Source organism: Vicia villosa, linkage group LG3, assembly GCF_029867415.1.
Source record: "Vicia villosa cultivar HV-30 ecotype Madison, WI linkage group LG3, Vvil1.0, whole genome shotgun sequence".
Lineage (NCBI taxonomy): Eukaryota > Viridiplantae > Streptophyta > Magnoliopsida > Fabales > Fabaceae > Vicia > Vicia villosa.
This window is the reverse complement of record NC_081182.1, coordinates 155,496,257-155,512,021: the sequence shown is the minus strand read 5'-3', so window position 1 is coordinate 155,512,021 and position 15,765 is coordinate 155,496,257. Positions and strand designations below refer to the sequence as shown.

The 15,765-nt window shown below is 38.4% G+C and overlaps 1 protein-coding gene across 1 annotated transcript; it reads right to left on the bottom strand.

The window, feature by feature from the left end:
• Positions 1 to 2,656: 2,656 nt before the first annotated feature.
• LOC131659226 (uncharacterized) lies at positions 2,657 to 3,307 on the bottom strand. Its single transcript, XM_058928440.1, has 2 exons — positions 3,075 to 3,307; positions 2,657 to 2,969 (listed from the first exon to the last, which is right to left on the bottom strand). Exons 1-2 carry the CDS (start codon positions 3,305 to 3,307, stop codon positions 2,657 to 2,659), a joined length of 546 nt encoding a protein of 181 aa, XP_058784423.1.
• Between the last annotated feature and the right edge of the window lie 12,458 nt (positions 3,308 to 15,765).

Sequence of the window (15,765 nt, the reverse complement as noted above, 5' to 3'; positions counted from 1 at the left end):
TGAGATAGCACGTTTCACAAGATTTCCAACGATATAAAGAACGCGCAATTGGAGTTACGAGTGAAAAGATATGAAAGATTGAAGTTAGGAAGTAAAAAAAGCAAAAAACATAGCTATGCGTCGACCTGCAGAAAGCATGCGTCGACCTGAACAGGGCATGCGTCAACCTACTGGGTCGGTGTGCGCATACCCGAGACAAGCAAGAAGGCTATGCGTCAACCTGCAGAAAGCATGCGTCGACCTACAAGAAACTATGCGTCGACCTACAGAAAGCATGCGTCGACCTGAACATGGCCTGCATCGACCAACAGGATCAACGTACACATACCCGAGGGTCACACGAAGGCAATAGGTCGACCTACAAGGGCCATAGGTCGACCTACTCAAGCAAAAACATCTAAAAAACAAAAATCTCACACGAGCAAACGAAATAGAAACCACCACAAACGACCGTCATGCGAGAAACGATAAAACATGCGTTTAAGGGCCAAAATCCTTCATTTTGCGCAACAAATGAGATTCACCTCAAACATGAAATTAAACACCAAGAGATATGCCAACAATCGACGTGTCGGTGTCGCACCAAGAGCATGAATTAGCATGTATGAGCATCGAAAGCAAGATCAAGCATTCACGATTAACCATGACTTCACATATCAATGAGTGCACAATTTAAACACCTTGTTAACAAGCATTTCATGCTTTGGCAAATGTAAACAATGGCAACAAGTCGACACGCGACATTCTAACAAAACATGAACAAGTATGGTGCAAATGATAAAGAGAGATTTCAACCGATTCTGGACTTGATCATTATCAACAAATAGCAACAATTAAGGTTCAAAAACCACAAGGCTCCGTGAATTCTCACTCAAAGATCTTAATTAAGCATTTCGACAAACACTTATCATGCAAAAAAACTCAAAATTAAGCACAAATGCTTCAAACACTCAAATGATCGAACACTTAGCATGCGATTTCTTGTATCATAAGCAACATGCGTGTATCATCAACGACAATTCACTAGTAAATCTCGAATTCAATCAAATAATCAAGATCAACACAAATCATTCAATCAACAAGAAATTATCATCATCAATTATCATATATCTATCATCCACAATAAAAAATCATCATGATCAATGTCGAATTAAGCAACAAAATCGATGATCTAACAAGGTTTGTAATGAATTTACCGGATCAAACGAAGAGAATAAGATCAGATGAACACGAACGCGAACACGAACGAAATCCGAAAGATGAGAAGAGAGAGAGAGAGTGTGTGGCGCAAGGCACTAGGAGAGGGAGAGAGATGCGCGGTACTTAAATCGGAGGAGAAGATCTTGATTCGTGCTTCGATCTTCATTTGTTCCTGAGATTTGATCTTGAATTGATGAAGATTGATGAAGGTTTTGTGAGTTTTTTTGTGGTTTTAATCCAAGAAAATTGAGAGAGAATTGAGAGAAAGTGTTTTTAGAATTTTGGTGAATTTGAAGTTCTGATAGAAAATAGAGGGAAAATGCTTATATAGCATGAGTGGTGAAATGTCCAAAACGCCCTTAATTATCTCTTTTTTGGCTCGTTTTCGAGGAAACGCGAATCGGTGCGAAGTTTGAAAGCGAGACCAACGTCAACTCGAAGATGACTAGATTCTTGGATCATAGTCGCATGAATCGTCTCAATATGATAAGCGATGAAGAAATTACGCGCATTTGAATGACGAGAAACGCTGATTCATCTGGCGCGACTGTGTAGAATTTTGTGCGTACCGCTCAAAGAACTCGATAAAACTCATCATTCGGCTCAAAATCTGAACAAGCATGTGTGACGAAGAATCGAAGCTAACAAACTTTCCGAGAGAATACCGCCGGAATGGACCTCATACGATAAAAATCGAAGAAGTTATGAATTTTCAAACTTGTCGCGACATACCCGAAAATACACTTTTCACCGAAAGATTACGACGTTCTTCAAAATGCTAGGAATTTTTAGTGCATAATTGGTCGACGGTCTGAACATATAAAAGCTCAATAATAGTGGCAAGGAGCTTCAGTTAAAAATTCGAGCGAATCCGACAAGCGGATCATGAGATATGAATTTTCTAAGGTCCGAAAACCTACATTCAGCACCATTTTTCACTGTGAAAGCTCAAGTAATTTGCGAATTAGACAACCTTCCTCTTAGAATTGGTTTCCGAGTCAAACACAAAAGTTGTAGATAACGTCGAAACAGTCAGGGCCCGCGAGAACTCAACTCATATCAGCTTCCAAATAAGACTTGTGAATTTTCTCGTATTTCCACTGTATAAACCACATTTCACACTATATCTCCTTAAAACCATGAAAACTCTTTATTATTTTTCTTCCCTTTTTGAACGACAAAATAAACGTCTTGGATAACTTATAGCTCAAATAAAGAGGGCAAATTTTGGGGTGCAACACATGCAGATGCCATATGTCCAGCCTCACCACAACGGAAACACCTCGTGGCACCAGCAGTACACACATCACTCTTATGGCCAGCTTTGCCACACTTGAAGCACACAATACCAGCATGAGCATCTCCCCCCACTAGTTCTCTTGCCCTCAGTAGCCTTCTGCTTACCCTTGCCAACTAGAGCATCGTAAGGCTTACCACGACCTTGTTGACTCTTATCTCACTTCTCATTAATAACCCGATAATGAGCATTATTTTCCTCCTCATAGATCCGACAACTATCCACCGAATCAGCAAAGACACGGATCTTCTGGTAACTAACTGCCTTCTTGATTTCTGGGCGCAATCCGTTCTCAAATTTGATACACTTAGAAAATTCATCATTTGGTCCATCATAGTGGTTGAAGAACTTAGCCAACTCTCCAAACTTAGCAGCATACTCCACAACCGACTTACTCCCTTGCTTCAACTTAAGAAATTCAATTTCCTTCTTGCCACGAACATCCTCTGGAAAGTACTTCCTCAAAAACTCCCTACGAAACACAACCGATGTGATCTCCTCACCTACAACCTCCAACCTCTAACGAGTCTCTAGCCACCAGTCACCCGCCTCGACTACTAGCATATGAGTCTCATACCGAACCTTTTGATATGGAGTACAATCCATCACACGGAATATTCTCTCAATCTCCTTTAGCCATGTCAATGCGCCATCATGATCATGAGTTCCCTTGAACACTAGTGGATTCTCCCTCTGAAAGGTAGCCAAGTTGCGAGAAGCAACATTCTCACTAACATTCGGCTGATGTTCCAAAGCTTGAGCCATTGCTTCCAAAGTAGTAGCTATCGCAATATCATTCCTCCTAGCCATCTCAACTCTTCACTATAACACAAAACCAATCAGCACAAATAACAATATGAGTATTGTTAGACTACACTACCACACGACACATGGCCGGACGGACCGACCTGCTCAGATACCATTATTGTAACACCCAAAATCTACCCCGCAAATTAATAGGAAAATCAAAGTGCAAAATCTCAAAACAAACATCATGATTCAAGGCGTCACAATTATCAACTTAAACAAATCACAAATCATGCTCATAATCATAGATACATAACACAGATAATGGAGGAATCATACTTTATTAAACATTAAACTCATATAGTTCATAATACCGCAGCGGAAATCAATTAACATCATAATCCAAATCATAACATATTTGCCAACATGGCACAACATATCCAACATGTCTCAACAAGGCATCACGACATAAACAAAGCAAATAAATGTCCCCCAGAGTATCACGTATCAGAGCATAGACACACCGACTCGAGCTAATAGGTGAACGGCTACTCCACGTCGTTACCTGCACGTTACCAACAAAGGGTAACATTCAAACAGAAGGGGTGAGATATTACTCATTATAAAGAAATGTATGATAATATTCAAATCATGGTAAAGATGATACATATATCACCACTTCTCATCATAAAACAACTTACCAAAATGACAACTATAACACCATTCTAAACCCCGCGGAAAATTAAATAAATTTATTCAGAGTACATGAAAACAAGGGTGCCACAATTCAATAATTAATTAAACATCGTTCAGTTATGTCATGCATTCATTGAGGCAATCATCATAAATTGAAAACACTTCATTTTAACACAGCGGAAATTAAATCACACGGAATTAAGTTTAACATCTTTAAAACTTATCTTTCAAAACATCAAATAATAACAAGAGTTATAAAACATAAACTCTAAACATCGCATCCCCAGTGTTACAAATATCAGAGCATGACACCTGACGGTAACTAAACACACTGAATCATGAGCTAATCCTCACCGAGTCGAACAACCGCTATCCTCAATCTGAAAATGACAACATATAAGGGTGAGTCTCATCATAATTAACAAATGTTATAAGGTTATAAAGCAATAAAACATCATAGTCGCATCATTCACCCAATTGTTTCATAAACAGACATTCAGACAAGTTTCATCATCATAAACAACCAACACATCATCTATATTTATAACCCTAGAAGAACATCTAATCATGTTATAAAAGTATGCATATGAATGAACTGACACTATGCATGTGGTACCAACATCATCAAATGGGAATAACCCATGACCGATCCAACATCATCAAGATACGGCCCTGCCAGCACAGATTCCACACAATGGGAATCATGCCCTTCACTGATCCAACACATCATCATGGATACAACATCAACATTGAATATGAATAAATGCAAACATACATGAACATACTTATACCATCGTCAAGTCTATGAGTAACATCATCAAAATACTCATTTCATCATAATCATCATCATCATCAAGCATGTTTATATATATATATATATATATATATATATATATATATATATATATATATATATATATATATATATATATATATGCATCATTCAATCACAATCACATCCTTAATCATCACATAAATTATCTCACAAGGTTCGTTTAGCTCGAAACGACACACAAAACGGACCAGCGGCTCAAGAGTTATGTGTTTTACAAAATACTTCATTTTTTCAAAAACCATCAGTGGTAATCGGTTACCCAAAGGCCAGTAACCGGTTACCCTGTTTCAAGAAACTCATGTTCCTGTTTTTTGTATGGGTAATCGGTTACCCCTCTTTCAGTAACCGATTACCGACTCCCAGCCAGCAATCTTTTCCATTTTACACTGCAGTAATCGGTTATCTTACCCTCAGTAACCAGTTACTGCATACTTGCAACCCCAAATATGCAGAATTACAACATTCTAAGCATTCCAATCCCACTCAAATCATACCAGAACGATTTTAAGGAAATAGAACACACATACAACACACAATACACATCATAATACATCAATTAAGCATCAATTGAAGTCATAACAACACAAACATCATAGATTCCAACAAAATGATCAATTATCATTCAATTAATCCAAATCCCTAAATCTATCATATGACTCAATCGATACGAATTCTACACCTATTCTGTACTATCGACCCCTAACCCGATAATAGATGTTAACCATATAAGCCCCCCTTACCTTAGCCAAGTTCTTGATTTGGTCCTCTTCCTCTTTGGTTCTCTCCCTAGTTCTTCAGCTCTTCCTCTCACAGCTTCTCTTTCACGTTCTAACTTCCTTTCTCTTATTTCCGTTATTTTATGAAACATAAAATAAATTAGTAATGGACTCCTTCACATTAACACCCCCCACATTACTAACTCCACCAATGGCCCAACAACTAACATTTTATTATTTCCAATTAATTTCAATAAAATGCTAATTTCGAGTAATTAATTTAAAACTTAATTAAATTAATAAATAAGAATTTTCGGGATGTTACAATTCTCCCCCACTAAAAGAGTTTTCGTCCTCGAAAATATACCTCAAGCAAAGAGTTCTGGATAGGATTCTTTCATCTGGCTTTCTAACTCCCAAGTGACATTCCCATCAGTCGGTCCTCCCCAAGCTACTCTGACCAAGGCTATCTCTTTGCCACACAATTGTTTCAGTTTCCGATCTTCAATCCTCACAGGTAAAGCTTCAACGGTCAAATTGTCTTTCACATGTACATCATCTACTTGGATCACATGGGATGGGTCCGCAACGTACTTCCTCAACCGAGATACATGAAATACGTCATGCAAATTTGCAAGCATCGGCGGCAAAGCAATACGATAGGCTACTTCTCCCACTTTTTCAGAAATCTGAAATGGTCCAATAAAACACGGAGTCAACTTCTTTGACTTCAAAGCTCGACCAATACCCGTCATAGGAGTAACCGTCATAAACACATGATCTCCCTCTTGAAACTCAAGTGTTTTCCTCCTCTTGTCATGATAACTCTTCTGACGATTCTGAGAAGCCTTCATCTTCTCTTGAATCATCTTAATCTTCTCCGCAATTTGTTGTACAATTTCTGGTCCGATCACAACACTCTCACCAGATTCATACCAACACAATGGAGTTCGACACCTTCTACCATACAACGCTTCAAACGGGGCCATACCAATACTCGAATGAAAACTGTTGTTGTAGGTAAACTCAATCAAAGGCAGATAACTATCCCAAGCACCTCCTTTTTCTAGTACACAAGCATGCAACAAATCTTCCAACGATTGAATCGTCCTCTCAGTCTTTCCATCCGTCTGCGGATGATAAGCGAAACTCAATCTCAGCTTAGTACCCAAAGCCTTCTGCAAACCTTCCCAAAACTTTGACGTAAATCTCAGATCTCTGTCAGACACGATACACGAAGGAATACCATGCAGGCTAACTATCTTCTCAATGTATAACTGAGCCAGCTTCTCCATCGAATAATCCATTCTCACTGGTATAAAATGTGCAGACTTCGTCAAACTGTCCACAACAACCCAGATAGCTTCACAATTCTTAACCGTTCTCGGAAAACCAGAAACAAAATCCATTGATATGCTATCCCACTTCCACTCAGGAATAAACATTGGTTGCATAAATCCAGATGGCTTCTGATGCTCAACTTTTGACTTCTGACACGTCAAACAAGAGAATACAGATTCAGCAATTTCTTTCTTCATTCCAGGCCACCAAAACAGATTTTTCAAGTCGTGATACATCTTGGTAGCACCAGGATGAATACTTAATCCACTACGGTGTCCTTCTTCCGGAATACTCTTTCGGAGTTCAGCAACATCAGGAACACAAACTCTGTCACCAAACCTCAGTATACCATTCTCGTCAACTCTGAATTCACCACCTTTGTCTTGATTAATCAAAGTCAACTTATAGATCAACTTAACATTAGCTTTCTGACCTTCTCTGATCTCTTCAAGGATACCACTAGTCAGCTTTAGCATACCCAATTTAATACTAGTAGGAGTGCCTTCACATACCAGACTCAAATCTCTAAACTGTTCAATCAAATCTAACTCTTTCACCATTAGCATAGACATATGCAAGGTCTTTCTACTCAACGCATCAGCAACTACGTTTGCCTTACCAGAATGGTAATTCAAACTAAAATCATAGTCTTTAAGGAATTCTAGCCACCTCCTCTGTCTCATATTAAGTTCTTTCTGATTGAAGAGATACTTCAGACTCTTATGACCGCTAAACACCTCGAATCTCGAACCATACAAATAATGTCGCCACAACTTCAAAACAAAAACCACCGCTGCCAACTCTAAATCATGAGTCGGATAGTTCCTTTCATGCACTTTGAGTTGTCTCTACGCATACGCGACCACTTGTTGATTCTGCATCAGTACACCACCTAAACCCATCAGTGATGCATCACAATAAACCACAAATGATTCTGTCGGATTCGGTAGAATCAAGATAGGAGCACTTGTCAGCCTCTTCTTCAACTCTTGGAATCCTTCTTCAAATTTTGCATCCCAAATAAAAGCCTGACCCTTCCTGGTCAATTTAGTTAATGGCAATGCTAACTTTGAAAATCCTTCTATAAACTTCCTGTAGTAACCTGCAAGACCAAGAAAACTACGAATCTCTGACACTGATGTCGGAGCTTCCCACTAAAATACCGCTTTTATCTTGGTAGGATCAACATCAATACTATTCTTAGAAATCACGTGCCAAAGGAAACTAACTTCATCCAACCAAAATTCACACTTTGAAAATTTGGCGAAAAGTTTCTTCTCTTTCAGCAATTCTAACACAGTTCTGAGATGTTCCGCATGTTCTTCTTCGTTCTTGGAGTATACCAAAATATCGTCTATAAATACTACCACAAACTTATCAAGATAAGGATGGAAAATCCTATTCATATACTCCATAAAAACACCAGGTGCGTTTGTAACTCCAAACGACATCACTGAATACTCGTAATGTCCATACCTTGTTCTAAATGTCGTCTTCTGAATATCGTCTTCCTTCACTCGAATTTGGTGATATCAGACCTCAGATCAATTTTACTAAACACACAAGCTCCCACCAGTTGATCCATAAAATCATCATTCCTCGGCAATGGATACCGATTCTTGATAGTAACCTTGTTTAACTGTCGGTAATCTACACACAGTCTCATAGAGCCCTCTTTCTTCTTTACCAACAATACCGGTGCACCCCACGGAGAAACACTTGGACGAACGAATTTCTTCTCAAGCAACTCTTCCAATTGTTTCTTCATTTCGGCCAATTCTGATGGTGACATACGATATGATGCCATCGACACTGGACTAGTTCCTGGAACCAATTCAATAGCAAATTCTACTTCTCTTTCCGGCGGTAATTCATTCATATCTTCAGGAAAAACTTCCGGAAACTCACATACTACTGGTAATTTAGTACGTATTACCTTCTCCTTCAGGTCCATCATCACGAATAACATAAACACCGTCGCACCGTCCTCAATGGCTTCATTCACTTATCTAGCTGTCATGTTCAAATCATCAGCAGCGACAGCCTCAGGAAATAATACTGTCTTTGAAAAACAGTTGATATGAACACGGTTGAATTCCAACCAGTTCATTCCCAGGATTACATCAAGTTGTTTCAATGGAAGACACACTAAGTCCATTCCAACTTCTCTACCAAAAACATCAACTGGACAATTCAAACAAGCAGATGAAGTAGTTATTGAACCCGACGCAGGAGTATCAATAACCATGCTTCCATTTATGTCAGATATTTCTAAATTCAGTCTCTTAGTGCAATCCAAAGAAATAAAAGAGTGAGTTGCTCCAGTATCTATAATTGCAACTAAATGTGTGCCATGAATGAAACACGTACCTTTAATTAGTCTATCCTCTAGAGTAGTCTCTGACCCAGACAAGGCAAAAACCTTCCCTCCCGCTTGGTTCTTCTTCGGTTTAGGACATTGTGGGCTAATGTGACCCTCTTCACCAAAGTTGTGACAAGTCACAATCTTCTTCTTACAATCAACAACAACATGACCCACTTCTTCACACTTGAAGCACTTTTTCTGGTTCAGCTTGCATTCATTCCTACGATGCCCAGTCTCGCCACAGTTGTAGCACCTGACAAAAGAATTGGAGTCTCCCCCGCTAGGCTTCTTCCAACTACCAGTCTTTGGATTACCTCTACCATACGGATTACCTCTTTCCATAGGCTTCTTACCCTTTCTGTCAACTAACTCGCGAGAGTGAGATGACTTCAGCTTAAGGTTATCCTCTTCGAAGATCCTGCTACAGTCCACCTTATCAACAAATCGCCGAATCCTCTGATAGTTGATACCTTGCTTAATCTCATCACGAAGGCCATTCTCAAATTTGATGCACTTTGAGAATTCACTAGCTTCATCATTGTTGTAGTGAACGTAGTACTTTGCCAACTCAACAAACTTCGAAGCATACTCTGGTACCGTCATATTACCTTGAGTCAGCTCCAAAAATTCAATTTCTTTTCGGCCTTGTACGTCTTCAGGGAAATACCTTCTCAAGAACTCTCTCTTGAACACAACCCAAGAAATATCCACACCATCAGCATCCAGTTCAACTCTAGTAGTCATCCACCAGTCATTAGCTTCTTCGGACAACATATGTGTACCGTACCTCACCTTCAGATTCTCGGCACAGTCAATGACTCTGAAAATCCTCTCGATCTCCTTTAGCCACTTCTGAGCACCTTCAGGATCATGCGTACCCTTGAACAACGGAGGATTGTTCCTCTGAAAATTCCCCAATTGTCTGTCAGCACCAATCCCGGCTCCATTTGCATTTCCTCCCAGCACACCAGCAATCATGCCCAGAGCTTCAGTGATAGCATCATCGTTTCTTCCACCTCTTCCAGCCATTGCTCTGCTTAAATCACAAACAATTTCATCAGAACAAAGTATCGACAAGTTAACTCGTACTAGTCGCATACATAGGAAAAACTGACACAAGACTCTGGTCACAATGATCGACTATGCTCTGATACCACTATTGTAACACCCTTCTAAACCCCACGGCAAATTAAATAAATTTATTCAAAGTACATGAAAACAAGGGTTCCACAATTCAATAATTAATTAAACATCGTTCAGTTATGTCATGCATTCACTAAGGCAATCATCATAAATTGAAAACACTTCATGTTAACACAGCGGAAATTAAATCACATGGAATTAAGTTTAACATCTTTAAAACTTATCCTTCAAAACATCAAATAATAACCAGAGTTATAAAACATAAACTCTAAACATCGCGTCCCCAGTGTTACAAATATCAGAGCATGACACCTGACGCTAACTAAACACACTGACTCATGAGCTAATCCTCATCGAGTCGAACAACCGCTATCCTCAATCTGAAAATGACAACATGTAAGGGTGAGTCTCATCATAATTAACAAATGTTATAAGGTTATAAAGCAATAATACATCATAGTCGCATCATTGACCCAATTATTTCACAAACAGACATTCAAACAAGTTTCATCATCATAAACAACCAACACATCATCAATATTTATAACACTGAAAGAACATCCAATCATGTTATAAAAGTATGCATATGAATGAACTGACACTATGCATGTGGTACCAACATCATCAAATGGGAATAACCCATGACCAATCCATCATCATCAAGATACGGCCCTGCCAGCACAGATTCCACACAATGGAAATCATGCCCTTCGCTGATCCAACACATCATCATGGATACAACATCAACAATGAATATGAATGAATGAAAACATACATGAACATACTTATACCATCGTCAAGTCTATGAGTAACATCATCAAAATACTCATTTCATCATAATCATAATCATCATCATCAAGCATGTTTATATATATATATATATATATATATATATATATATGCATCATTAAATCACAATAACATCCTTAATCATCACATAGATTATCTCACAAGGTTTGTTTAACTCAAAACGGCACACAAAACGGACCAACGGTTCAAGAGTTATGAGTTTTACAAAATACTTCATTTTTTCAAAAACCATCAGTGGTAATCGGTTACCCAAAGGCCAGTAACCGGTAACCATGTTTCACGAAACCCATTTTCCTATTTTTTGTATGGGTAATCGGTTACCCTTCTTTCAATAACCGATTACCGACTCCCAACCAACAATCTTTTCCATTTTACACTGCAGTAATCGGTTACCCTACCCTCAGTAACCAGTTACTGCGTACTTGCAACCCCAAATATGCAGAATTACAGCATTCTAAGCATTCCAATCCCACTCAAATCATACCAGAACGATTTTAAGGAAATAGAACACACATACAACACACAATACACATCATAATACATCAATTAAGCATCAATTGAAATCATAACAACACAAACATCATAGATTCCAACAAAATGATCAATTATCACTCAATTAATCCAAATCCCTAAATCTATCACATGACTCAATCAATATGAATTCTACACCTATTATGTACTATCAACCCCTAACCCGATAATAGATGTTAACCATATAAGCCCCCCTTACCTTAGCCAAGTTCTTGATTTGGTCCTTTTCCTCTTTGGTTCTCTTCCACGTTCTTCAGCTCTTCCTCTCACAACTTCTCTTTTCACGTTCTAACTTCCTTTCTCTTATTTCCCTTATTTTATAAAACATAAAATACATTAGTAATGGGCTCCTTCACATTAACACCCCCCACATTACTAACTCCACTAATGGCCCAACAACTAATATTTTATTATTTCCAATTAATTTCAATAAAATGCTAATTTCGAATAATTAATTTAAAACTTAATTAAATTAATAAATAATAATTTTCAGGATGTTACAACAACAATGTCAATAATCAATTATGACAACATACTCAATTCAAAGTTGTAATATCAATGCATCACAATAACATCTCATCATCACGTCACAACAAACGTCTCAACAATTCAAACAGAAAGCAACGCAATTTAAATGCAATAAAAAGCAACTCGACTTATGCAAATGTATGTGGTACCATTTGGAGTAAAACTCCCACGTCTCAAAATTTGCCATTGGGCATACGTCGCTATTTGCCATTAAGGCCTCGTCGCTTTTGCCAATAAAGCCACGTCTCTTTTATGCAAAGGATGTGACTCAATGAATTCAACATCCCCACAAACACAACATACATCGACTAAACATCATTACTTTTATAGTAATTCGTCACTTCACAGTCACGTCGCTATGTTGTATCATCATACAACAATACATCGCTTCACATCAACAAACGTAACATCAAACAATTTCAGTTAGAGAAAGCTTCAAAAAGGTTTCCAAAGGTTTTCATATCATATTCATTAGAAAGACATCATTTAGAGCTTCACTGAGGTTCAAACTGAACTTAAAAAGGAGTTACGGGTCAAAAGATACATCATTTCAAAGTTTGAACAAGCTTTGCACAGCAGGGTCTGCTTAGCGACCCTCCAGCGCGCTTGATGAAGTTCAATTTTCCATAAGCCAGCTTGAAGCGCGCTTCCACAAACTAAAGATAGAAGCGAAACAAAATTCGAGCTCTGCTTAGCGGACGAGCTCTTCTTAGCGAGCTCTTTTATTTTTTCAATTTCCACTCAGTATCCGCTTTGCGAGCAAAGGCCGCTTAGCGGACGTGCGATCATCAAACCTACCCTAAACATCATCATACATATCTTTAGCATGAAAGAACCCCACCCTTACCTTAGGTTTTGGATTGAAGACAGCTCTAGCTTCAATATTGGATTCTCATCTGAAGGATAGAAAAACACTTAGAAAGGGGGGGTTTGAATAAGTGTAGCTTTAAAACTTGTAAGATAAAAACAATTTGCACAATGATTTTTATCGTGGTTCGTTGTTAACTAAACTACTCCAGTCCACCCCCTTGGAGTGATTTACCTCACCCGAGGATTTAATCCACTAATCACACTTGATTACAATGGTTTTCCACTTAGCCAACTGCTAAGTCTTATAGAGTATCCTGATCACAACCTGATCACTCTAGGAACAAACTGCTTAGACAGCCTCTAAGACTTTTCTAGAGTATTCTGATCTACCTGATCACTCTAGTTTTTACAACTTAATGTAAACAAATTCTAAGAGTATTATAATGCTTCTAAAAAGCTATAATCACAACTGTGATATTTCTCTTAAAGTTTAAGCTTAAGTCTCACTAAAATATTACAACAGCAATGTAGTGAGCTTGATGATGAAGTTTGAGAGCTTTTGATTTGAACAGCGTTTCTACAAGTTGGTTCAGAGTTTGTAATTCGTTAACCTTTGCTTCTCATCAGAACTTCATATTTATAGGCGTTTGAGAAGATGACCGTTGGGAGCATTTAATGCTTTGCGTATTCCGTACAACATTGCATTTAATGTTTCACTCTTTTGTCAACTACCTCGAGCCTTGTTTCCGCTGTGTCTACTGACGTTGCCTTTAATAGCTTCTAACGTTCCTTTTATCAGTCAGCGTAGCCTGCCAGTCTAGTACTTGCTTCTGATCTGATGTTTGTGTAAACAACGTTTGAATGTCATCAGAGTCAAACAGCTTGGTGCAGAGCATCTTCTTGTCTTCTGACCTTGAAGTGCTTCTGAGCGTGATACCATGAGAACTTCAGTGCTTCTGCTTCTGATCTCAAGTTCTTATGATGCTTCCATAGACCCATGTTCTGATTCTGCTTGACCATCTTCTGATGTCTTGCCAGACCATGTTCTGATGTTGCATGCTGAATCTTCTGAGTCAGTTGCCTCTTGCGCTGATTTTGTGCATACTCTTTGTATAATTCCTGAAATGGAAATTGCATAGTATTAGAGTACCACATTATCTCATACAAAATTCATATCCTTGTTATCATTAAAACTAAGAATATTGATCAGAACAAATCTTGTTCTAACATCATCTTCTTTCACATATGCTTAGATCTTCAGAACATTCACAGCTTCTGATTCTTGCTTCCGTAGGACAGCTTCAGAACTTGAATTTCCTAGATTTTCAGAATATTCATAGCTTCTGATTCTTGCTTCCAGTGGACAGCTTCAGAGCTTGAATATCTTCTTGAGTCATTGCATGCTAGATTGTATCAGAACATTGTTGAATGTACCAGAGCATCATCAGAGCATCTCTACATCCTGAAATGTTACAGAACAAACTAGACGACAAAAGTCAGCATGAATGATTCAAAACATAAAATATGTATCAGAACATATAATTATGTACCAGAGCATACAAACATAAAATGTTTCAGAGCATATTTTGTAACTAAAACATGCATCAGAACATATAAAGAATAAGAATGAAAGTATATTCTATCATCAGAATATCAGAACATTCTTCCTTCTTGCTTCTGATTCTTGAAGCTTTATAGCACTCAGCTTGCTTCAATTTCCAAGAGCTTGATTCTTTATAGAATTGCTTTTCCCCATCTATTTGCTTCTCATGTTGAGCTTTTAAAAAGGATCTTCAATTCCTGCAAGACAACACTCAAAGACTTAGAACTTTTCAAGTTCTGTTAGAAATGTGGAGCCTTTCTCCCAGCAACTGATAAAATAAATCAGATCATTTATCACATTTTTCTCCCCCTGTTTTGTCATAACATCAAAAACATAAAAGATTCAGATGAAAAACACGACAAACACATAGAAGAAAAGGATAAAATTTCATTAAGCACGGAGAAAAAAGTTCAGAAGTACAAGAGGAAGGACAATAGAGGATGCAAAGAAAAACAGATGCAGTAAAGCAAAAAGAAACAGTCTAATACTCAATCTAAGATGACCCTAGCATCGACATGATCTTGGCCAACATATCATGAATCCCACTGTTGCTCTCATTCTGCCTTTCCATGAAAGCACGAAACTCAGCGTTGATTGATCTCTGCTCATCCTGGTTCTTCTGAATAACTTCCAAAGTCCTTGCAAGACGGGAAGGTTCATCAGAAGAAGCTTCACAAATTCTTTCCAAGGGGATGGCATTCTGATCCGCAGCTTCCATGATTAGATCATTTGCAGGATTTTCCTCAACTGGAATTGTTTCAGCAACATGATCAGCATCTGCTTCTTCCATAGAAGCATCTCCATACTCTGCAGCGGGAACCTCAGAATCTCCATTCTCAAGTGCCTGAAGAATGGCAGCAAGATTCCTAGGAGCAGAAGGACTTTCAACTTCTGGTGGGTCAACAACTTCTGGAATGACCAAGCTTGGGTCTTCCTTAGAAGGGTTTTCCCTCAGAAATTCAAATAGAGTCCTGAAATCTCCGAGCAGAACAGGATATTGAGGTTTCCAGACCACAATTTCCCTGCAAGGATTAGCTTTCATTGCAGCAACAATTCTTGCTTCTTCCAGTTCATCCACGAATTACTTCTCCTAAACAGCAACCCTGTTTCTGAGGGGATGGTAGTAGATACCATTATCACCCT